The sequence below is a fragment of the Podarcis liolepis genome (genome assembly GCF_965112155.1).
Source record: "Podarcis liolepis genome assembly, chromosome: 3".
Classification (NCBI taxonomy): domain Eukaryota; kingdom Metazoa; phylum Chordata; class Lepidosauria; order Squamata; family Lacertidae; genus Podarcis; species Podarcis liolepis.
The window spans coordinates 78,273,349-78,298,881 of NC_139557.1; the positions used below are offsets into that span (position 1 = coordinate 78,273,349).

The 25,533-nt window shown below is 42.0% G+C and overlaps 1 protein-coding gene across 6 annotated transcripts in view; it reads right to left on the reverse strand.

The window, feature by feature from the left end:
- The window catches only part of LYST (lysosomal trafficking regulator), a 74,243-nt gene that overhangs the window by 36,565 nt on the left and 12,145 nt on the right, over positions 1-25,533 (reverse strand). For 4 of the 6 annotated variants that reach the window (XM_083496714.1, XM_083496719.1, XM_083496717.1 and 1 more), the window contains 16 exons: positions 24,700-24,861; positions 22,645-22,801; positions 20,696-20,922; positions 19,584-19,650; positions 18,130-18,239; positions 16,734-17,157; positions 13,367-13,508; positions 11,966-12,139; positions 10,647-10,807; positions 9,450-9,640; positions 8,291-8,536; positions 6,696-6,869; positions 6,419-6,568; positions 5,045-5,182; positions 2,827-3,025; positions 1,798-1,929 (listed from right to left, as the gene is read on the reverse strand). In XM_083496714.1, the coding sequence (XP_083352840.1) occupies positions 1,798-1,929; positions 2,827-3,025; positions 5,045-5,182; positions 6,419-6,568; positions 6,696-6,869; positions 8,291-8,536; positions 9,450-9,640; positions 10,647-10,807; positions 11,966-12,139; positions 13,367-13,508; positions 16,734-17,157; positions 18,130-18,239; positions 19,584-19,650; positions 20,696-20,922; positions 22,645-22,801; positions 24,700-24,861 (2,854 nt within the window). The remainder of the gene's footprint in view (positions 1-1,797; positions 1,930-2,826; positions 3,026-5,044; positions 5,183-6,418; positions 6,569-6,695; positions 6,870-8,290; positions 8,537-9,449; positions 9,641-10,646; positions 10,808-11,965; positions 12,140-13,366; positions 13,509-16,733; positions 17,158-18,129; positions 18,240-19,583; positions 19,651-20,695; positions 20,923-22,644; positions 22,802-24,699; positions 24,862-25,533) is intronic. The other 2 variants (XM_083496718.1, XM_083496716.1) reach the window with 1 other exon arrangement.

The following is a 25,533-nucleotide window of genomic DNA, read 5'->3' on the forward strand; positions in this document are numbered from 1 at the left end:
AGCACACTTCCCACCAGACGTCAGCAGAGCTGAAACACAGTTGGCAGTGAAGCAAGCGGAATTGGCCCTGAGTCTTGACTGATCAGCAACACAAGATTGTTCTAGGTAGATTAAGTGTAGGTTGCTGTATACAGAGACCACTGTGGGTCCCCACAGCAGCAGATCTGCTTGCGTCCTCTCAGTAGACCAAAACCAAAACTCTCAGTTGCTCACATAATGCCATGCGCATGTGCATGATTTCACTTTCTTATCTTGCAGCTGTGTAAACAATCCAGCTTCACAGCCAGAGCTTCACATTGCATAGAGAAACTCACAGACAGCTTTTTGAAAGCGAATGACCAATACCCCCAAACAATTTCCGCATTGAAGAGAGAAATGGAAGTGGAAGATCTTATCCCAATATCTTCCAAATTGGACATGCACACTCACTACACTTTTGGAAATGCACACGCTTCGTTAATCGCCATGGGTGATATGCAACTAAGTTTTACTGAGAGTAGATCTACTGAAATTAATGGCCCTAATTTGTGTTAATTTCAGTGGGTCCACTCTATGTAAAATGTAGCTGAATATCGCCCCTTGCTTTCAATTTAATCTATTTTTTTTCAGAGCGTTAAATATCAGACACCCTTATATTAATGTTAGAAGTTCCTACATCTCTGTTAGGAAAACATTCTTTAAGAAACAGATAAAAAGTTCCTGGAAGCTTTAAAGAGGGTTCCGGAATTTTCTTTAGTGTGTAGGAGTGGCACTCTAGGCTTATATAATAATAATAATTTATTATTTATACCCCGCCCATCTGGCTGGGTTTCCCCAGCCACTCTGGGCAGCTTCCAACAAAACACTAAAATACAATAACCTATTAAACATTAAAGGCTTCCCTAAACAGGGCTGCCTTCAGATGTCTTCTAAAAGTTTGGTAGTTATTTTTCTCTTTGACATCTGGTGGGAGGGCGTTCCACAGGGCAGGCCCCACTACCGAGAAGGCCCTCTGCCTGGTTCCCTGTAACTTGGCTTCTCGCAGCAAGGGAACCGCCAGAAGGCCCTCAGCGCTGGACCTCAGTGTCCGGGCAGAACGATGGATTGATTGGTGTCAGCTGGATGTGCAAATAAAGGGAGGAAATTGCAGGCTGCAATTTCCACACGAGGAAAGCACACACACACGCTGTCAGCACGCACGCTGACAACAAGGTTGGAAGTAAGACAATGTGTGCTGCTGATACGGTGAGTTTTGCTGTGTCAGGATTGTTAATTACTAGACTGAGATTATACCGTGCTGGAGAGATAAAGGAATGTAAACAGCTTGTATGTAATAGTAACAGAAATGCTTGTGCAACCAGTCAAGCAATAAAGAAGCTCTTGACTGTGAATTTAAGTATGACTCCTGTTCTTGTCCTCTGCCTCTGGGGAAAACTCTGCTACAAACAATAAGAAGTGGTTTTATTGAGGTGCTACCACACAAGCAGTAAAGCGCAGCGGAAGTGTGTTGGCGGTAACCTCTAATAATCTCCTGTAAGCTATTCTCATGTCCATCTGGCACCAAACATTAGCAAGAGCTTTGCCACCAATTCTGCCAAGGCTGGATTCACATACCATTAGGCAGGTCAGCTGCACCACTAGAAAGTTTGCAATGTGCACCCTGCTCCAGCCTTCTCTCCTAAGGCAAGGCAGGAACAGTGTATCTACTTCACCACCACAGCTGCCTACACCAGCCTGAATCAGTCCCTTTAAGCATCTATGCTGCACTTCTCACTTCACTGTAACTTGGGAAGCTCAGGTCTTGCGGCAATTACTTACTTTCTTGACAAACAGCTGAAAATCCAGTTGGACTTGTAATTGCCAGTGCTGGGCTGTCAATAGATTTTCCGCCACTGCTGGAATTCCTCAAATACATAATGGATTGGACCTTCTCTTGGAAAATGTTGCCATCTAGAAAAAGCAAACAAGGGAATTTAACATCTCAGAAGATTTCATTCCTTGTACAGAGTGGAGACATTGAACTACGCTAAGTCTTGACCAGTAATGTGATTCATCGGAGCCACTCTGAACAAACATATTAGAGGGTGTTGACAAAGATGCAGTGTAATCCTGTGTGTATTTATTCATAAGTACATCTTACCAAGCTCAACGACACACTCTACAAACCTACAGAATTGACTCTTCAGTGTCTGTACATGCAACAAGGACCAAGATGACATGAACGTTTATGAGCAAGATACTGATAAAGTACAACCTTGTTTGTGAAACAGCTAGTATCCAAGGTTCCAATGCACAGAGCAACTTTGAATAAGTCACTTTTTAAGGCCTCAAATCCTTTATCCCTAAAATCAGAAGACTTATTTTGCAGGTACAGTGGTACCTCGGAAGTCGAACGGAATCCGTTCTGGAAGTCCATTCGACTTCCAAAATGTTCAGAAACCAAGGCGTGGCATCCTGCAGCCAATCAGATGCCACGTCGGATGTTTGGGTTCCAAAGAATGTTCGCAAACCGGAACACTCACTTCCAGGTTTGCAGTGTTCGGGAGCCAAAATGTTTGACTCGCAAGGTGTTCAGGATCCAAGGTGCAACTGTATTAGCTTTTTACAAATATGTCAAATATGTTGACCATCAAGCTCTGAATTCAATACAATAGGGCTGAGAGACTAAAAATCTGCTACCATAAACCAATCAGAATGCAAGTATGAATATAATCTGGGGAAACAAATCAAGAGTAGAAGCTATAAAACTAAGAGGGCAGGGATTGAAAAAAGGTGAGCTGCTATGTTTCTGTGGTATGAATATAGTTTGTTTCTTATTTTCTCATTCAGGTCAAAACAATACGTTACCTATGTGCAGGGAAAAGTAGAAGTCTCTGGGATTGTGGCACACATATGTATTAGTAGGAGGGTGAACTGCTAAAAGGAAATTGAAGATCAGTGCCAGCAATTCCAGATCTGGGGGAGAACCAAGTACTTCTTCAATTATTTTCACAAATGATGTGCAAACTTCTGTAGGCATAGATGTGAAGTTTTCTTCTTCCTGCTCCTAAGAAAGAGAAAAACAAATGGAGTCCGACAAAACCACAATTTCCTTCTGTGTACTGTTCAAGGATATATATCTGATGAAACTGTATTCCTTTGTTTTACCTGTACTCAGACTTCTAGGATACATGCATGTATAGCAGAGGGCATGTTACAGTATTATGTACAGCTGCTATTTATAACCTTTCCCAAGAAATGGTCAGAAAACTCCCTGCTGGCAATGGTTTATCTCTTTCAAAACAGGAGATTGAATCAGATCCATTGGCCCCTTCAAAATCTAGAATTTTTGGAAGTATCTGCAAGGTAAATACTCTGGGATACCAATTCTCAACACTTAAGGTTTAGGAACAATTGACAATGTTACAAGCATGGTCCTGTAAACACTGGCAGCACTAAGGTCCACCCTAACTTGTGCGCGTGTGTGATCCAATGGAAACTTGCTATCAAGCAATTTTGAAACCTAATGTAATGCATATCTACTATCTCAGATATAGCTATCATCTGCATTAACTGGCATCTGTGGAGAATATTCCAATGAGGCATGAGGGACCTACAGACCAGGAAAGTTAGAAGCGCATACTTTTTGTGGTGCAAGGTCATCTCAAGTCCTGTTCAGATATACTTTAAAGGAGCAACATGAGTAGAAAAAGGCTGTGGAGCTATGTACCTGTACCCCCCCTCCCCCAATCATCACATAGCTCTGCAGGCTTCTACATGTTCTAGTGTAACTTCTACAGCAGGAGAGCCTTTTCTAATTATGAAGGTTCCCCATTTGATTAAGCACTCTGGAGTACTGGGGTTCTAAGTAGCACAGGAAGACGGCACTGGTAGAAAGGGATATCTGTTGAAAATGTTACACTAGAACAGTGTTTCCCAACCTTTTTTGGGCAAAGGCACACTTGTTTCATGAAAAAAATCTCGAGGCACACCACCATGCCAGATGGGGAAAGGTCACTTTTTACTTATGTAAAAAAAAATAAAAAAAATAGTAACAGCATAGAAGGTAATGGTTAGGCTAGCATCCCTCTTCCAAATATGCTAGGTTTTTATTTGCAGGGACTGTTCTACATGGGAAAGCATTCAGCACTGTCATTCTCCCATCTGCCATCTGAATTGGTACTATTCTGGGTCAACTTACTCTGCTGCATGTGTAGATGAAAATGGCACCAAGTGTGGGGGAGGGGGCAGAACAGGTTTCAGATACAGGATATTAAGCATACACGTACTTCAGATTGAACTGGTTGCTTGCTTTGCAAGTTTTCATTTCCCAAATGACTGCCTTGGCAAGCGCAATACCTACCAGGCTCAACGCCGGTCTCGCGCTGCCGCTTCCCGCGCTCTCAAGGACCCGGGAGGAGGAAGGCATGAAGGGAATCCCGAAGGCGCGAAAACCTCACGCATGCGCAGGCCTTCCGCCTGCGACAGCCCAGTAGGCCGGCCGAAGCGAGCGGCGATGGGATGTGGGAGGGAGCTCGCTCGCCGCCCCGCGTGTGCCTATGTGGGGCACGTTACAGCCCCGTGACGTCAACGCCACGCAGGCAGCCAGGCAGGCAGACGGCGAGAGCCCCGCGCTGGGCGGCCTCTCCTCGCCGCCGCCGCCCCGCCTCTCGCCGCCTGCCTCGCCCGCCTCCCTCCCACGGCACACCAGGCAACGTCTCGCGGCACACTAGTGTGCCGCGGAACACCGGTTGGGAAACACTGCACTAGAACACCAGCAAAAGCTGCCTGATATCAGGGGTAGAGGTATAACAGTTAAATAGGACTTATGGCATTTGCAGATCTAACTAAAATCATCATAAATCAGTTAGTGGCATCAGTGGAAGTTGGGAAAGCCGGACGGCTTTCACTATTCAACAGTTTCTGTTTCTGTTTCTGTTCAAAATCATCACTATATGTAATATCTTTATTAATAGGGCTGGAGAAAGAGGGGGAGTGTGCGTCAGATGCTGTGAACCATCATGTACATGTTCACTCCTACAGACAAGAACCTGAAACATTCAAAACAAAGGTTGTGGCGCCTCACCTGCAGAACCTGGCATGTGAGAAGGAAGTGATGCACAACTTGAGCTTTGAGGAGCTGCTTAATGTTAAACGTCTGCTGCCAATGATCATCATGGATAAGGACTTCCAGAGCTGATAAGAGTGTTTCCCAAACACCTGGCTGCAAAAAGAGAAGTAGTCTTAGGCAGACAAAAAATCAAAATGAAGTAAGAAGCAAGTTGCCATCAAAAGTGTATTGGCAATGCTGGGAGAATAAAAAAAACTGTAGCCAGCAAGGCAACCCAAAACTTCAGAAATCTAGATTGTTAGTGGGATGTCAATGAAAAACATCCTGTGCGCTTAGCATAACAGTGGTCACAAATGAATGCAGGACTTACATTTTACATCTAGACACCAGCAAAATATTTGTTAGGCTTCCGTCTAAAGTACTATTAGCACCAGTCCAACATTTGAACCTGAATTCAGACCTGAAAATGATTGTGAATCAGAAGTTTGCATATGCTCCTGCTGAGGCTGTTTTTTTGTGGTCAAACTTGTGTAATAACCATTAAGAATTATGAAGATTATTCAGGAGGATGGGGCTTTTCTGCACTTTTAACTATTTCCTAAACACAGGTACAGGTGACAACTGCATCTTCTGCCTCCTGCCCCAGTTCTCTTCACAAAGCAGGAAGGATATATTGCAGAACGTTTAACTTCTCCAACGTGCTCTTAAAATCCTTGGTTATAGATATATTGATACTGGTATACCAATGACAGCATTTACACAACGAATACAGATTTGTTTTAACACCACTGGAGAAATTTCACCAAGGAAAAAGTTTGCCAGGGGAACCATGAAGACAATAGGTAACTGACCTGCCTATACAGGCATCCATTCCCAACAGGGCACCTTTGAGCACTATGGCACCTCCCAAGCCCCACAACCCCTCTACATTTTTTTCTTAAAATTGAGAGGACCCTGAAGTTTAGGCTGGAACAGTATTTTGGGGTGTTTGGAGGTGCCCACTTTGCAGGAGGGCTCTGAGCGCTGCCATTTTATTCTACTGTAAAATGGGTATTTTGTGGTGCTCCTGAGTTTCAATTCAAATGTACCCTTGGGTCCCTAAAAGGTTGAGATCCCCTATGTGAATTAAAAAGCAAATCCTTTCTATATAAGTGCACATTCAGAAGACAGGCCAACTGCTTGTTCTGGACAGGGCTGCACACCCTCTAAAGGAGAAAATGCATAGCTTGGGGGTATTCTTGGATATACCTAGGTCATTAGAGGTCCAAGGGACCTTGGAACCACGTCACACTTTCTAGGGGGAATAAAGAGATATCAAATTCTGGTAACAACCATGTTTTAACTTTGATTTTGTTGTGGAGCAGTCATGTTCTGATCTGTGCAAATCACCTGGGCTTTAGACCATATCTTCCAATCAAGTAGCAGCTCTTCCAACAGCTTGACATCTTGAATCACCGCTCTAGACTCTACATCTAGTATGAACTGCCCATTTTCATTCAGATGAATCATCTTCTCACTGCAGCATCCTGCAAGGAGAGTCTTGCAGAGGGATAGCAAAAAGATTCAGTTTTGTGAAGTTATGAACCAGAAGTGAATGTGAAAAGTAGACTAACGATTTTGCCAAGATCAGTTAATGCAAAGAGAAGGTTTCAGCAGAGCACCTTACCTGCAAAATATGAAATCCAACAATACATTTGGGCTTTATCAACACCTGATGAATCATGGAATAACCATTGCAGTTTTCTAACTCATGTATTCTCTGCTGATTGTGTTTGGTTAAGGCAAGGATAACTTTCAGAGCTAAAGCTTGGGTTTCTTCACAGTCGCTGATTTCCACAACCTAAAAATAAGCCAATATGCCGCTTAAGTAATAAAGCATGTCTGACAGAGTGTTACTTCAGTGTTACTTGTCCTGCCCCACATGGATTATCTTGTTATAGGTATCATGGAGGAGCTATTTCATCTGCAAGCTCTTGGTCTCTACTGGTGGCACATTTTAGGCCTTTATTGCAGGGGTTGATTTGTAAAGGGAGACTAGACCATGTGCAATCCTATCACCAAACAAGGCACTGGACAGAATAACAACTAAGTAATGCCAACCTAGCAGTTCAAAAGCATGTCGAAGTGCAAGTAGATAAATAGGTAGTGCTCCAGAGGGAAGGTAAATGGCGTTTCCGTGCACTGCTCTGGTTCGCCAGAAGTGGCTTAGTCATGCTGGCCACATGACCCGGAAGCTGTACGCCAGCTCCCTCAGCCAGTAAAGAGATATGAGCGCCGCAACCCCAGAGTCGTTTGCGACTGGACCTAACGGTCAGGGGTCCCTTTACCTTTATCTTTAATGCCTATTTAGGCCACCCTTGTAGTGTATTTCAAGTGCTTCAAGAGTGCCTCAAGCAAATTGGGAAATGGCCATGCTGGAACTACCCTTCCTCACCCATGCAGTCCCCTGGACTTCACAGTGGTCCACTGGATGTCACCCATTATTAATTAAAGTGATTTTAATCCAGTACTCCTGAATCTATGAATAGCATAGTCTCTGAAGGGCAAAATCCAAACCCGGGGGGGGGGGGATGTAAGGGTGGGGCCTCTGCCACATCCACAGCCTTGCCATACATACAGACAAATTGCTTCACCATCCTGGAGTTGGCATGGCAATGGGGCGGGGGGACTGGGGACGGGACCCTGCTATTTTTCCAGTCAATTCCGTTTTAGTAATGTTGCTTTTCTTCCTAATTAAAAGACTTCCAACCTGCACATCCAAACCAAAACAAATTTTGAAACACTTTGCAAGAAGTGGTAGGTTAGGATTTCATTATGGGCAGTATTGGGCAATCAGTAAATGAGTAAGAACGTAGGTTTTAATTATTTAATTAATGCTAAAAGAATTGCTGGGCCTTTTGGGGGGGGGGGAAATCACTGTACGTAAACTGCAGCTTCCCCACCCATACCTGATGTGTCACATACGCTGCTGTAGATGAAACGTAGCAGGTTATACACACAAAAAAGTGCAATATCCCTGATTGTAGTTCTGCTTACAGCTTACAGCAGAAAAATAAAAAAATTTACTGACAGCATTTTCCTTATACCTTCATTAACAACAATGCTCCTTATTAGTAGCCCTATGAGGTGCCTGTTTGGGAGCAGCCTAGGTTTCATGCACCAGTTCACTTTATTTGCTTCCCCACATACTAGCAATCAAAAGACCTGAAAGTCTGCCATGACAAATGCACTAAGAGGTAAAGCAATTTTTCAGCATCTTACCCTGGCAAAAAGGAAGACAAAGGACCCAGTTCCACCAATCTCGTGCAGTATGCCCTGAAGACCTTTGTATTCTGCCGGCTGTAGCATTTTCAGGTAATAAGGATCTGGCAAATTGCTTTGTACTTCTTTTGAGCTGAAAGGTCGTTGGGAAGGAATGGTTTTCGCTTGACCTTTAAGCCTGATTACTGGCTCATAGATTGTATAGTGGCCAGGGCAGCAAGTGGTGTAAACAGTAGCAAGGCTTTCCTGAAATACAAGACAACATTAAAGGAGCTTGCAGCTTTTACCCAAATCACCACTTTTCTTTTGAGCTTCCACTGTCATAGCTGGCACAGCGGTTCATCCCTACGCATTTAATGAAATAATACTAGCCTTTCAGAAATGTAACTATGAGTTGAGATACATGGAAAACAAAGTTAAGTTATAGGGTAGAAAGGAGACAACCTACAGGAGATAAGTTAGGAATAAATAAAGGTTTCTCAGGGAGACAAAATGCATCTGAATAAGTTGAGGAGTGAGTTTGAGATATTTGTACCATAAGTTAGATTCACATCTCGCTGCATTTCATTTTGTCATATCCCCTCTTCTCCACCTATTCCATTTATGGTCTTTGGAACTTGTTTTTTTTTTGGGGGGGGGGGGTTGCAATAGCAGCATTAACAGAACTAATGTGGCAGCAAAGACTGCCATACACGTTGAATTTTAGATCAGGATGTGGCCTGAGATGGCCTGGGCACAAATGCTATTCCCAATAAAATGTGGTCACAGAAAGTGTGGTTAAAACCAAATGCAAGTCAAGTGACCAAGGGAACATCACAGATACACCAGGGCTTGGGAGCCTCTGGTAGCCAAATGTTGCTGAACTATAACTCCTATCTGCCCAAGCAAGAACTGCCATGGATGATTGGAATTGTGGTTCAGCAACATCTGGAAGGGTCACTGGTTCCCCACACAGGCCTGAGACAATAAGACTTTGGGTAGGAGAGAAACACTCTTGGTATTTGTTACCTGCCCTGAATACCTGAGACAAATTAGGCTATGCTTCTAAAATAAATGTCACCACTGAGCATTGTGGCTTACAATTTCTCATTCATTTTTCATGCTGCAATGGGAAAAAGAGAGAGAGAGATTTAGTACTGTACTAGGATTACAAACTTACCGTTAAAGGTCCAGTGTCCACTTCTCTCTTTGTCATTAGCAGTTCTTTGATTTGTTCACATTGCAGAATTTCTTTATCTATGTATTTGGTATAATCACTTATTGTTTTGCCATATTTGCAAGGCATTACAGAGGTAAAGTCTGGTCCACAAGAATAAAGATAAAATGCTTCTTCTGGCCCAATTTTTGCACCTACAAAAACAAAAACATGTGTTTCAATATATGCTGCCTCATGTACAATAAATAATACTTCTATTGTAGCTCACCAACATCTTAGTTCATAAGTGATAGACAGGTCCCCATAGGTTTGGTTCTCATATTACACTGCACATGTGGATGACATGCCTGCATCTGCGTTCAAAGAAGCAAAGCAAGATGTGAAGCCACTGGAAATCCCATGGCATGCAATGTGCAAATATGTATCTTCACGGATCACTGGATTTGCAGTGGCCAAAATTCATGAGCCACCGGCTAATATACTTTATTGCTTCTATGGAACAAGACCTGAATGTGTGGTATCTGTCACAAGGCAAGAACAAGCCGAACAACACAGTCTAAGTTGCACACTACTTCAACGATGGTGCTAAAGTTAAAAACAGACCTATTCCAGTTTACAGCCCCAAGAATCTTTCAAAGTGGCTTAATAAAAAGTCTTCCATAATATCAGGAACTGAAACAATGTGGTTTCCATGTGGCACCACAATGACTCAGACAGTGCTCATGCCCTCACACGCGATCTTCCCCCAGCAACGCTCTTTGAGTCACCTTTTGGCAGCCACCTTCCAGAAAGCAGCAGTGTTATTTATTTTAGTAGGAAGACTTATATCCTGCCTTCAAGGCAGCTCTTATTAAAAAAAAAAAAACAATGTTTAAAGGAGCAAAACATATGAAAAAAGAAACAAAAGGAGACCAGGATTGCAGCTAAAGTGTCACAGAAATACAGAATTCTAGTCGCTGGAAACTACAGGAAGGAGAGTGTTTGTTGTGCTTGCAGGTTTCCTACAGGCCTCAGGCTGGCAACTATGAGACCAGGATGCTGGATTAGATGGGCCATTGATCTAGCAGGCTCTTCTTTTGTTTTAATTGTCTTTTTTTAGGTATAAGAACTATGGCACGGCACTAATAAAGTTTTAAAAACCTCTTTCATATCTGGTACCAGTTTAGTACAAGATAACCAGCAACACAAAAACAAACTTACCATTGAAGAGCAGCAGATTTCCCAGGTCCCATCTTCCAGCCAACTGCAAATACTCATCTTGGGATGATGTATAATGGCCAGTCATACAGAAGGTCTTGTTGCTGTCAGAAGATAAGCTTGTTTTCCTCGGGAGGGTATAATCTAAACTAATTTCGGGTTTTCTAAGAAAAAGAAGAAAGCTTTAGTATATCCTGAACAATTTCAATTGAATAGCGAGAGTGATTAAAGGGCTTATAATAGGTAATTTCACTTCTTCTGTGATAACTAAATTGAAAGCTGTGTAAAATAAAATTGAAGCCATCTCCTACAATTGGCTCCACACCCCTACAGGGTGCTTCAGATACCCTGACAGTGCTTCAAATATACCTGCTGCACCTATCATTCCTAGATCACCAGATGGCTGATAGCACAAAGGGCCCACAGCCTCAATCTCTGCAGTAACCATACCTGCTGCTACCCTACCCTGGTTCAAGCAACCAATTAATATAGAGCTTCCTCACACCAGGCCCAGCAAATACTGAGGATGTTCTTTAAGTAGACCAACAGGAACATCTCTCACTGAAGCAGACCAAAGAACCACAGAAAAGCAAACGGACATAAATGTATCAGTCATGTGTCTGATATATTAAGAATAAAGACTATAATGCATACTTCAAGGGGGAAACAATAATATATAAATCCACTTAACAGTGAGACTAGAGAGATGCAAGATCTTTAGGGCAGGTGCTTGAAGAAGGTTATTTAACATCCTCTTCTTCCCCATGCAACTTTACTGGTAAGGCCATGTCAACAGTCAAGCCTGCTCTCTGCTGCTGCAGCTGCAAGCAAGCAAGTGCACCTGTATTCTGACTTCATCATTTCCTTCCCACTTGCCCTAGAACAGATTCTCACTGCCAGTTCTACACTGCCACCTCCACCTTCCAGGTCCGCCTGCCGTTAGCTCTTTCATACAGTATTAGCCGAGTACGAATCTTGGTGCATTTTAACACCGCCTTGTTTATATGAAAGTGCCGCTTATAAATATTTAATAAAATTAATAAAAACAATCACAACAATTTCATTGGCATTTATGGCTGCAAGTGGAGCTTTAATTAGGACGGCAAGTCGTACAAAGAGCTCATTTAAGGATACTGAAGGATTCCAGCAGCAACAGTTTAATAGAAATAGAAGGGTAAGCAACCACTCCATTATTTCAGCTGTGAGCATTTCCTTGTCCTCCTCCTCCATATTTCATCACGTTCCAATTTAGAGAGAAGGCAAATGCCTCTAGAGCTTCTTTAATGATAATAGTTCTATCATTTACCACATTGGGGAATTACCTCTGACCAGAAATCCATAAGGACAGTGTTCCATGGATGTTTTTCTTGCTTTCTGGCTGTTGCTGGTATGTCAGTGCCATATGCTGCCACGCGCCTACAAGGAATGTGTTCTCAGGTGTTTCCGCTTGGGCTAATAGCCCAGCTTTCATTTCATCGTTTGGGTCCATACACATACTATGAAAATAGGAGAATATGCCAGTCTGTCATCCTTTTAAATTGCGGTATGTTTTTTAAATTTATGCATAAAATACTACTCTGGAACACTATGTCTGTTGGGTTTCCAATACATACAGACTTTGCCATGTTTTTCATTGCTTTTATAGACTGAACCAAGAGATTTTAGTGACAAAAATACTATCTGCCGCTCATTTTCTAGGTTTCTGCCTACAACTAATTGGGGCATTTCCCCCCTTTTTCTGTAACAGTTCTTTGAAGCTTGGATCCTCTTCTTCTCCACTATACCCCCCCCCTAGTTATTACTGTTTAAACAACAGTGCTCCAGTTCATGGCCATCTCATCATCATTACACTGTGACAGGATGATCAGAGTTGACCTAAATGTTCTCCTGGTTTGCTTTTCACTTCAAGAACAAGAACTGTTGGCACAACCTCCCCACCTGCATTATTATGGATGCTTGAAACTGTTCACAGCTATTGTTTTATCCCTCTGCTGCAGTGTAATTTTTCAGCCAGTTTATTGTCTACCCTGCTTTTTTTTAAAACACAAGAAAATATTCAAAGCAACTCAGAGCACTTTTTTTCTGTTTCATTCCTCTTTATCAGGATACTACACGGCCCAACTGTGCCTTCAGTAATAAGGTAAATTAATCCTTTTTTTTCCTAATGTTCACTTTTGTAAGTCTTGAAAATCTTATTTATCACACTGTACAGATTTCTTCTCCAACTAGGCTCCGGGAAATACAATTGCCAGCATGATATTACCAATTAAAACTGATCTAAAACAGACGATGGGTAAAAATCATCTGACCCATTTTATGCATCTCATTCCCTGAGCTCCAAGCAGCAACAAGACTGACTGCAGTTAGTTAAAAATAAATAACAATCATTGCTAAGAATTCTATGATCTCCTGATAACATAGCACAGGCAACCCACCATTTATGCAGTTCAATATGTACATGACTGTGCACACATGAATCGCACTGAACCCCAAAACATCACAAAAAGGGGTGGAATGGGGTGTTTGCAGGCTTCTTCAATGGGGATTCAAATATACATTATTTAATTGACGGGTGTGGTAACTCAGAACATAACCCCCGTGAAAATGGGTGGTTGCCTGTATTGTGCTTAAAATTCCCTGAACGGGACCCTACATTAAACCTACTAGAACAGAAGAAGAAATAATAATGCATTTGTCAGTGTGTACAAACAAGTTTACGGTACCGAAATGTGAAACTTCCAGTGTTCACATTCGCCCACACTTGGATCATCAATGCTTTGGACCCCAGTGAAAATATATGAAGGCAACCATCTTCAAGAAGTTTGTCTCCTAAATTGAGGTGATCAATTCCAGCTTTGCTTTCTTCTAGAAAAATGGTTAAATCAGGTACATAGTTAAAACAATGGATGCTGACAAGCGCAACTGCTTTGCATTCTATAAAGTATAAATATGTAGCTAGCATTCCATAACATGGTTGAAACTAGAGTCCTAGCTGGATTTGAAATATACATCGCAGGCATGCCCAAATTTCCTGTCCATTTTGTTTCCTTTTTGCATTTCCTAGAGTGAGGAAAAACCACTGATAAATTTATAGCTAGCTAAGAATGGTGAATTGCCTGCAGTTTTTCATATGCAAAACACCCTTGAGCTTTTTTCGCAAATTGTATGTCATTAACACTATTAATGAAACAGGTTTAAGGATTTAGATTTGCTGGACAGAGTGCCTGAAGAACTATGGACGGAGGCTAGTAACATTATACAGGAGGCAGCAACTAAAACCATCCCAATGAAAAGGAAATGCAAGAAAGCAAAGTGGCAGTCCAACGAGGCCTTACAAATAGCGGGGGAGAGAAGGCAAGCAAAATCATAGAATCATAGAGTTGGAATAGACCACAAGGGCCATCGAGTCCAACCCCCTGCCAAGCAGGAAACACCATCAGAGCACTAAAGACCTCCAATGCGAAGGAGATAGTGAAAGATACAGGAAATGGAATGCAGATTTCCAAAGAATAGCAAGGAGAGACAAGAAGGCCTTCTTAAATGAGCAATGCAAAGAAATAGAGGAAAACAACAGAATGGGAAAAACCAGAGATCTGTTCAAGAAAATCGGAAATATGAAAGGAACATTTCGTACAAAGATTACCACAATAAAGGACAAAAGTGGTAGGGACCTAACAGAAGCAGAAGACATCAAGAAGAGGTGGCAAGAATACACAGAGGAATTATACCAGAAAGATATGGATGTCTCGTACACCCCAGGTAGTGTGGTTGCTGACCTTGAGCCAGACATCCTGGAGAGTGAAGTCAAATGGGCCTTAGAAAGCACTGCAAATAACAAGGCCAGTGGAAGTGATGGTATTCCAGCTGAACTATTTAATATTTTAAAAGATGATGCTGTTAAGGTGCTACACTCAATATGCCAGCAAGTTCGGAAAACTCAGCAGTGGCCAGAGGATTGGAGAAGATCAGTCTACATCCCAATCCCAAAGAAGGGCAGTGCCAAAGAATGCTCCAACTACCGCACAATTGCACTCATTTCACATGCTAGCAAGGTTATGCTTAAAATTCTACAAGGAAGGCTTAAGCAGTATGTGGACCGAGAACTCCCAGAAGTGCAAGCTGGATTTAGAAGAGGCAGAGGAACCAGAGACCCAATTGCAAACATGTGCTGGATTATGGAGAAAGCTAGAGAGTTCCAGAAAGACATCTACTTCTGCTTCATTGACTATGCAAAAGCCATTGACTGTGTTGACCACAGTAAACTATGGCAAGTTCTTAAAGAAATGGGAGTGCCTGATCACCTCATCTGTCTCCTGAGAAATCTCTATGTGGGACAACAAGCTACAGTTAGAACTGGATATGGAACAACTGATTGGTTCCAAATTGGGAAAGGAGTACGGCAAGGCTGTATATTGTCTCCCTGCTTATTTAACTTATATGCAGAATTCATCATGCGAAAGGCTGGGCTGGATGAATCCGAAGCCGGAATTAAGATTGCCGGAAGAAATATCAACAACCTCAGATATGCAGATGACACAACCTTGATGGAAGAAAGTAAGGAGGAATTAAAGAACCTTTTATTGAGGGTGAAAGAGGAGAGCGCAAAATATGGTCTGAAGCTCAACATCAAAAAAACGAAGATCAAGGCCACTGGTCCCATCACCTCCTGGCAAATAGAAGGGGAAGAAATGGAGGCAGTAAGAGATTTTACTTTCTTGGGCTCCATGATCACTGCAGATGGTGACAGCAGTCATGAAATTAAAAGACGCCTGCTTCTTGGGAGAAAAGCAATGACAAACCTACACAGCTTCTTAAAAAGTAGAGACATCACCTTGCCAACAAAGGTCCGTATAGTAAAAGCTATGGTTTTCCCAGTAGTGATGTATGGAAGTGAGAGCTGGACCATAAAGAAGGCTGATCGCCGAAGAATTGATGCTTTTGAATTATGGTGCTGGAGGAGACTCTTGAGAGTCCCATGGACTGCAAGAAGAACAAACCTCTCCATTCTGAAGGAAATCAGCCCTGAGTGCTCACTGGAAGGACAGATCGTGAAGCTGAGACTCCAATACTTTGACCACCTCAGGAGAAGAGAAGACTCCCTGGAAAAGACCCTGATGTTGGGAAAGATGGAGGGCACAAGAAGAAGGGGACGACAGAGGATGAGATGGTTGGATGGTTTTCTTGAAGCTACCAGCATGAGTTTGATCAAACTGCGGGAGGCAGTGGAGGACAGAAGTGCCTGGCGTGCTCTGGTCCATGGGGTCACGAAGAGTCGGACACGACTAAACGACTAAACAACAACAACCACAACAACACTATTAATGCAGGAGACAATTGAGAATGGAAAAACAGAAGCATGCATCCCAGCCAAGGTAGATTTGCATGCATATTAGAAACCCATTTAGAAAGCGGGGAGAGGGAAGCAGATTTAAGCATCAAGCCTCTGGTGAAAATGACTAAAGAGCCTGCTGATCTGTGGTACTAAGACATGGAAATATGTTAAAACCTTCAACTTAAACTAGGATCTGGAAAGTATCAAGCAAATAATACAGTTGTAAGCAAATGGCTTATTGTGTGACTTATGATTCACGCATGCTAAGAAAACTTCAAGAGCCAACTATTTATAGCAGGGGTAAGCAAACCCCCAGGATCCCTTCCAACTCTACAATTCTATGATTCTATGAAATTCCAAACTCCTATGTTTCAGTGGAATAAAAATATGCATGGTATGTTGGCTTTTGCAATAATTCTCTTTACTCGAATTGTCATATTCTTGTACTCCATTGATTCTTGCTTTGTTGAAAAGTGTTTTTTTATCCTATTATATTTAAAAATAAATAAATAAAAGTATTTTTAAAAATACACAATACTGTGATTTGGAGCTCCTTACAGAACAGCAATGTGTAATGTTTATCTATAGCTGGAATCTTTCAACTCAAAAAAGCTCTCTTTGGAATCAATGTTCTTTCATCTGAATGTGTGGCACTATATGCAGCTAGAAGAATGACCTGGTTTTTATACACACACACTCTCCCTCTCTCTCTATATCTTTACAGATTCAGTTTTATTGTATTACAGAATATGACTTACCCATATCATCAAAACTGCTGTCGTGTGAAATCAGTGATTTGCTCCTCCTTTTCATTCTTTTTGCTTTCTCTAAAGAAATATCTACTTCATGAATGCGTTCCGTACAAAACCACAACGAGATGCTGAAACCTTCAGACATATGCGGCCAACAGTTTTGCCCAACCAGAGGCAAATGGATTGGAGCAACATGCCAAGGAGAAAGTAGATGGTGAGGCAAGCTCTCCCCCTCTGCTTCCTTCTTGGTCTGTGCAAACTTTGCTCGTCTTAGTAGTCCTATGGTTTTGCTGCCAAAACTAAGAGTTGGTTTTTGCGAAGGGCTACTTCCTGAATTTGGTATTTGATGCAAAGGAAATGAGATATGCTGTAAGGGCCTCATCTCGGTATTTGTCTCCAAAATCTTCAGAATTCCTTTGAGCAACGTGCTCTAAAAGAAATGAAAATAAGACAGGAACTACGTAACTGTTCATTGCTATATACCCTAAACTGCAAGAATGAACAGTTTCAATTAGCTCACTTTAAAGAAACTGATGCAGCTCAAAAAGTTGTTTTGAGACAACTAATATTCAGTTTCCTCAAAGGTGAATTTCTCCATCCCCTTGATCATTTTGGTTGACCCTTTTCTGACCTTTTTGAACTCTACAATATCCTTCTACAAGTTGTAACTGATGCACCTTGAACATGTGCTGCTTCAACTTTACACAGTTGAAGGTCACCTGGTTGAAATTACACGAATTAAATCCATGGAAGCCAGAGAGCTTAAAAACTCTTTTCGCCCAGGTTTTTCCCATGCAGAAATAATTTTTAAGCTCTGACTTGCTTGTGGGTAGGGGTGGTAAGACCCGTTTAGTGTGCCGGCTCCAGAAGGTAAGATTGTTTGGGTAGCAGCAGCTAATAGGAATTAGTTTGAGTATATGTGTTTTTGTGTATATGTGCCACCCCCAGAAGGCCACCCCTGTGCAAGACACTAGTTACCTGTAATGACAATGTGTCTAGTTGCAGCAAGGATTGCCAACCCCCTGCCCATGGAGGGCAGGGCCTTCAATTGTGGCTCTTAATAATTTTTTGGAATTGAGGGGGAGGGATCTAAGAGCAGGGCAGAGGGTTGCTGGACCCGGAAAGGCCCATCCCATAGCATTCTTATTGGTTTGGAAGGCTGTTGGAGAGAAGGAGAGATGTGGCAGGAATGGCTTTCCCTCTCGGCTATTGGCCTATCCTGCTTGTTTGCTCGCTTGCTGCCTGCCAGCCATGTGTAGCTGGCACTTGCTTCACCCACACTATGTGATTAGGGGGCTGACATACCACTTCACTCTGAAAATGCTAAATAAAAACAAAATAGCTACTATATCAACATTGGCAGCGTACTTCAAAGTACTTCATTTCATTCTAAAAAATTTACCGTAGATGGCGTTTTTTCCAAAAAGATTCTTAAAAGAAGAGTCAGCTCTTCTGAACAGGTTTTTGAGCTCATCAGAGACACCAGGAGATCCACCAGCACCTGCTGACATGCTGAAAAGCAACAGCATCATCATTCATTTTAAAATGTTATCAAAACTACCAAAGTTATTAAAATAAGCAGCTAGAATCCAAGAAGTCACTCGGTCAACCCCTCTCCCCATCCTGATAGCAGTTCTTGCATTGCTGGGTAATATTTCTCCTAAAACACAGGAAAACATCAAGAACAACCACTGATCCTGCACAGAATTGTCACCAGAAAAAGACTGAAAAATCCTGATATGCAGCTCTTACAGGCTGGTACATAAGCATTTCAACAACATAAAATAGTTTTGCTACTAACATTTCTATCGCATTGTATACTGGGAAAACCTCAAAGTGCCTTGTCCCCAGGAGCAGGAGGGTCTCTTGAGGTAGATGATAGCCTGATTAATACTTATCTAGGCTAAACAATGCAACAGCACTACAATGGTACCTCTGGTTAAGTACTTAATTCATTCCAGAGGTCCGTTCTTAACCTGAAACTGTTCTTAACCTGAAGCACCACTTTAGCTAATGGGGCCTCCTGCTGCTGCTGCGCCTCCAGAGCACGATTTCTGTTCTCATCCTGAAGCAAAGTTCTTAACCCGAGGTAATATTTCTGGGTTAGCGGAGTCTGTAACCTGAAGCATATGTAACCTGAAGCGTATGTAACCCGAGGTAGCACTGTATATACTATCAGACCACCTCTCAAAGCAAACTAGAATCAAAACATTTGCACAGTGGAATTAAAGCAACAACAAAAATTCCTAGGAAGAAAAATAGAAACTTTCCAATGGTATGAAGAGCTACTAAAATTCTAAGTCACATTATTTAGGTACATAACATGATACTTAACAATTGCCCCTGTGACTCAAGACAGGCTGTCACCAAACTCTTCATACCACTGTTTAGTGGATACATACTATGAAGTCAAGATTCTAATGACGTAATATTCACTTACTCCATTATTCTTAGTTTCAATCTATGTCCTAAGAAGAAGACATTTCTGGCAGAAGACATTGTCAACCAAAAATCTTGAGACCCAAAACATAAATTGACTTAGGGCTATTGCCCCACCGTGGCTATACTTCTTTCTTTAAACCGAGAAGCATTCAATCTTACAATTTTCTGGAATTCATTTGAAGAGGAGTTTGGATTTGATATCCCGTCTTTCACTCCCTTTAAGGAGTCTCAAAGCGGCTAACATTCTCCTTTCCCTTCCTCCCCCACAACAAACACTCTGTGATACTCATTGGGGCCAGTATGAACGTAAAGCTAAACTCATGGCTCAGTGAGACCTGTAAATTTATAGTTAAGAGTACCTGCCCAAGTGAGAAGTACCCAAAAAGGTAAAGACTGCTTTTATTTATAACTCACCATGAAAATCGGAATCTGTCTCTGTCAATATGTGGAGGAACCCTACCAAGAGACTCTTTACAGCTCCCTAGAAATAAAATAAAAAATATATATACTGAACAATCATCTTGAATTAGCAAAATGCCTGCCAAGTGATAGGGAAGTGTGTCCTTAGAAAATGGGCTTCAGCTTAGTGGCTGGCTGAGTACTAGTCCCAACCTCCTTCTAAGCTGGCTTTGCCTGACCTTGTCCTGTCCCCTCAGACTTCCTCTCCCAGTTGATTACCTCAACTGCAGAGTTACCTCAGTGCTCTTACTCTTTGCCTTCACTTGAAGACCATCCTAACGACATTAAGATGACTACCAAATAGAGAACAGATATATGGGAATGTGGCCTACAGATGCACTAGTGCTTAATGAACTGCACAATGAACAGATCTTGTTTTTGTTTTCTTCAAGCCTTGGAGATTGTGTCTGCGTCCTTAAGTCCAGCACTCTTACAGCATTTCCAGAAAAGAGACATTCTGGTTGTTGCTCACCTCTGCTGTTGTTCTCGCCCACACTTACTCTAAACCCTATGCTTCTAGGCCAGGGGTGCCCCAACTTTTTTTCAAAGAGGGCCAGATTTGATGAAGTGAACATACAATTTTACCCCAAAGTTGTTGAGCTTTTTTTAAAGGATTTTACCCCAGGACATATACTGCCACAGGAGCCAGATTAAATCAACAGGCAGGCCGGATTAGGCCCCTGAAACGGACTTTGGACATGCCTGTTCTAGGCTAACTGAGAATGGTATTCTCTGCCTCTTTTGCTAGTGTGAGGCAACCTGATTCATGCGCATGCAAATAGGTCTGAGCTGGGATGTGATTTGGTGAAATGATTACTGCCATTGATGGCTCTCCTAAAACAGAGGAAAGCAATGGGGGGGGCAGGTAAGAAAATAGGGATCATGCGCTTGAAAGGTTCCTTGAATTGTCTATGACCTTCCCAACTTTCTATCCCACCTACACTGGCCAAGTAATTCAGGGACAGATGAGCAGAGACTTGTGAATGTGTGGGACCCTGTTGTAGAACTACTGTATAGCAGATATGTATACTATATATGTGCAAGGTCATAGAATTGGCGTCACTTACCTGCTGCATAAGTAACATTGCATTTTTTCCCTTCAGCCTGATTGCTTTCAAGAAGCTCTGGAAAACATGTGTAAGGACATCTAGGCTTGGGTTGCTAGCAGAGAGTAAATGCAATTCCAACATACAGATTTCAGGATATATTAATTCCCCTTGAATGAGGGTTTCTGCTGTGTCACTGGCAAAACTGGAATAGCCGAAACATCCTTTATCTTTCTTAATGTCTGTTCCTAGAAAGGAAGGAGCATGGTTATCTGCTGAAATTCAGCTACTCTCTGCCCTATCTACCTACCTATTTTGTGGAGCTTTGCCCCTACTGCCCAACTTTTAATTAACAAGGATCTGGTGTGGTTATCAGACAACCGGGGTCTTTTTAAGCATACAATTATCATGCAGAAATGCACAAAGTAAACCTGGGCACCACAATTCAAGAAGGACACTGACAAACTGGAACGTGTCCAGAGGAGGGCAACCAAAATGGTCAAAGGCCTGGAAACGATGCCTTATGAGGAATGGCTAAGGGAGCTGGGCATGTTTAGCCTGGAGAAGAGGAGGTTAAGGGGTGATATGATAGCCATGTTCAAATATATAAAAGGATGTCACATAGAGGAGGGAGAAAGGTTGTTTTCCGCTGCTCCAGAGAAGCGGACACGGAGCAATGGATCCAAACTACAAGAAAGAAGATTCCACCTAAACATTAGGAAGAACTTCCTGACAGTAAGAGCTGTTCGACAGTGGAATTTGCTGCCAAGGAGTGTGGTGGAGTCTCCTACTTTGGAGGTCTTTAAGCAGAGGCTTGACAACCATATGTCAGGAGTGCTCTGATGGTGTTTCCTGCTTGGCAGGGGGTTGGACTCGATGGCCCTTGTGGTCTCTTCCAACTCTATGATTCTATGATTCTATGTTCATATACTAAGGGACTCATCGGGCAGTGGGTTGCAGATTGACAAGCATATACACTACAATAATCCATTTTTAAAATATTTCTATTTACTGATGTGCTTATGCCTCACCACCACTACTGCATGCCGACACTTTTGTGCCATCCTGTTTAAGGAAAATCATAACCTACAAAGCGCCTGCTTTATAAAAGGTTGAGCTGTACACTGAAAGCTTCAAATACAGTACCACTATCAGTTAAAAAATAATAATAAATTACAGGTCCCATGAGCAAAATAAAACAAGAGTTATAACTTGTCTACTCATTTCACAAGTTTATAAGAAATCTGGAACCAGAGGAATACAGCAGCAGCAACTGCTGTGATTCAGTAGTAATATTTTTAAATTTTGCAGATCATAGGCAATGCTGCCAACATGCTCCTCCTCTCCTGACTCAGGCAAGCAGACTACAAAACATGAGTGAAAATAAGCAGCAAATGTGACTTTAAGATGACAGCCAGCCAAAAACCAGTACAGATTCATCTGTACAAGTTGTCAGAACAAATAAGCCTACAGGGTTCCAGTATTCTTACATCATGGTAACCATATTTAATGGTTTACCATGAGTGTGACAATCTCACCCGCTTTGTTCTTTCCTGCTACTATACTGGAAAAAGAAACACGATCACTGGCTTAGTGTTAACGTTTGAACTGGAGATGATGATCAATAGCCAAGGTTTGTACTTGGCTTGCTGATAGTGGTTTGGAGTGAAACAAACCACAATGCCCAGTACAGATATAATGCTAATACTGTACAGGAATTGTGGTCCATTTTCACATGCACTGAAGTGGAGGAGCAGAGATCAGAACAATCATGGTAAACTGTTAACTATGTTTTACCATGACATGTGAACTGGACCACTGTATTCACCATCAAATCATGATTCAACCACCAGAGCTGGAAAACTACTATGCCGGGTGAGTCTACACACATGTGAATGCTGCTGGAACGTAAACCAAGATGTATCTGAGAAAACCATGGGTGCATCACATGAAATTAAGTTCAGACTTACCTTCATCCTTGCTTTCACTGTCATCAGGATTGCTTTCACTGTCTGCATCATAGCCTTCTTCTTCAGCAAAAAATGTAAAGCCACAGCACTGGGATTCTTCAGCTTCTTCAGATATATCACCAGCCTGAGGTGCAGGTTCCTTTTCAGACTGCTGGATCTGTGACATGCATAGTTTATATGTTTAAGCTCATCCGTTAAAAACCTGCAGAAGATTCTGGGCTTCATAGAATATTTGACCACAGTCAAGTATTTTCAAATAGACAAGATTTCACACATCAATTACTTCAATTGTTATGGATTCTAGCTGTTCTGTCATTTTGGCACTTGGAATACTGTTTAACTGTTGTGCAGAGTGTAGAAGTTACATACAAGAGCAGAAAGAACAAGACGGACCATGAAGTTATCCAAAGAAGTTCCAAGAAAACTGCATTCAGCAAATAAACTAGATACACAAAACCCAAATGTCTTCATGTTCAAGTCCACATGGACATCCTGGCTCACAACTTATGAAGCTCCCTCACTTGCCCACTTTCTTGAAGTCAACAGAAGACAGACCTTCCAGCTGTCCTCAAGTTCTGCTTTTCAGAACTTCCAAAACAAATTAGGGGAGTGGGAAGAAGAAGAAGAAGAAGAAGAAGAAGAAGAAGAAGAAGAAGAAGAAGAAGAAGAAAAAGAAGAAGAAGAAGTAGTTGAGAGCTGAATCTCTCCAGACAGCTTCAGGGCAATTTAAAACCACAACAATAGAAGCTCAGCTATAATGCACACCACAGATTAGGAAAGATAGCACCAAGTTCAAGAAGATGTGAGCATGGCTAATGAGCAGAGACAAGGAATCTATTTAAGACAATGAGGCTTCCTTCAGAAAATGGATGCCTTGTGCTCAAATGAGAAAAGGAACAGAAGAAAAAGGAAAAGAAACTTGCACAAAAAAGGTGACTGGAGTAACTTCCCTTTGAGGAAAGATTACAATATTTGCGGCTTTTCTATTTACAAAAAAAGCGAGTAAGGGGGGACATGGTGAAGGTGTCTATAATAATGCATGTTGTAGAGAAAGTGGATAAAGAGATATTTTACTTCCTCACTCATACCCAGGGCCATCAAATGAAGATGAAGGTTGGAAGATTCAAGATAAATAGCACATAGCTAAACTACGGAATTATGGGACGCAGGTGGCGCTGTGGGTTAAACCACAGAGCCTAAGACTTGCTGATCAGAAGGTCAGTGGTTCGAATCCCCGAGATGGCATGAGCTCCCGTTGCTCAGTCCCTGCTCCTGCCAACCTAGCAGTTCGAAAGCATGTCAAAGTGCAATTAGATAAATAGGTACCGCTCCAGCGGGAAGGTAAACGGCGTTTCTGTGCACTGCTCTGGTTCCCCAGAAGCGACTTCGTCATGCTGGCCACATGACCCGGAAGCTGTATGCCGGCTCCCTCAGCCAATAAAGCGAGATGAGCGCCGCAACCCCAGAGTCGGTCATGACTGGACCTAATGGTCAGGGGTCCCTTTACCCTTTACTTAAACTACGGAATTATGTAGTGATGGTTACCATCTTAGATTACTTTAAAGGGGGATTTGTAAAATTCACAGAAGATAAGGCTCCAAGCCAAGGTGGCTATGGGCCACCTCCAGTATCAGAATGCCAATGGTGGGAGAAAACAGCAATAGCCCTTGTCTCCTGCATGTGAGCTTCCTATTGCCGCCTTCTTAATCATTGTGGGAAAGCAAAATGCTGGACTTGATAGGCCTTTGTCCTGATTGAGCAGGGCTGTTCTTATGTTAGTCCCTATATTTTCCATGCCCAGAGGTTTGATACAGAAGAAGGCAACTCCTTTATTCTTATGCCCGTCAAGTCACTCCTTCGCTATGCCCTATGAGAGATTTTTCTAATTCTGACCCATCTGCTATCTGAACTGTTTGTAAAGAGCCTACTGTTTCTGAGGACTGATGGTACAAATATAACACTTATTAATGTTCCGTAACATATAATGAGAACATAAATTAGGCTATCAGACAAGCAAGCAGGCAATACAAAACATGCATTTTTATCTAATTATACCTTTTCTTTCTTCTCTTCAGAATGATCAAGATCAGCAAAATAGGTTCCCAAAGCGACTCGAAGCAAAGAATCAAATAAAGGCTTCACCAAGTCAGTCTCCATTATTCTAGATTTTGTAAGATGGTCCCGCATTTCAAGTAATATATCTTCTGCACACACATTCTACATTCAAGTAGGGGGGGAAATATGCTTACAAGCTTGTCCTGGTTAAATAAAATGGTACTAAAAGCAATTATAGTTTCTTCACTATTTAAATTCCTGGCCTTCTCACAATTGCCAACATCACAACATCAAGAACTAAGCATATTTGCTTTGAGGGTCTTCTTTGTTTTGTTTTTACAACCAAGCAGTATATAAATTTTATGAAATAAATAAATAATGTGCTTTTTTTGCATGTTATACATGGTATATACATCACTATGATTTCCTCTGAACAGTTCTAATTTCTCAGTAGATTTCACACAATATATATTTGGTTAATAATAATAGCAATAAATTTATTATTTCTACCCTGCCCATCTGACTGGGCTGCCCCAGTCACTCTGGGTAGCTTCCAGCATATACAGGGTGAGTCTTTTAAAAGAGGCCCAGTGGAACATGTGTATTCTGTATCCACGGGGCCTCTTTTAAAGGACTCTGTATAAATACATAGTAAAACATTATACATGGTGTGAAAACCTACCGTATTTTTCGCCCCATAGGACGCACTTTTTCCCCTCCAAAAATGAAGGGGAAATGTGTGTGCGTCCTATGGGGCGAATGCAGGCTTTCGCTGAAGCTATCCGCAAGCCTTGGGAGCCCGGCGGGAACCCGTTCTGGGGTCGGGGGAAGCTC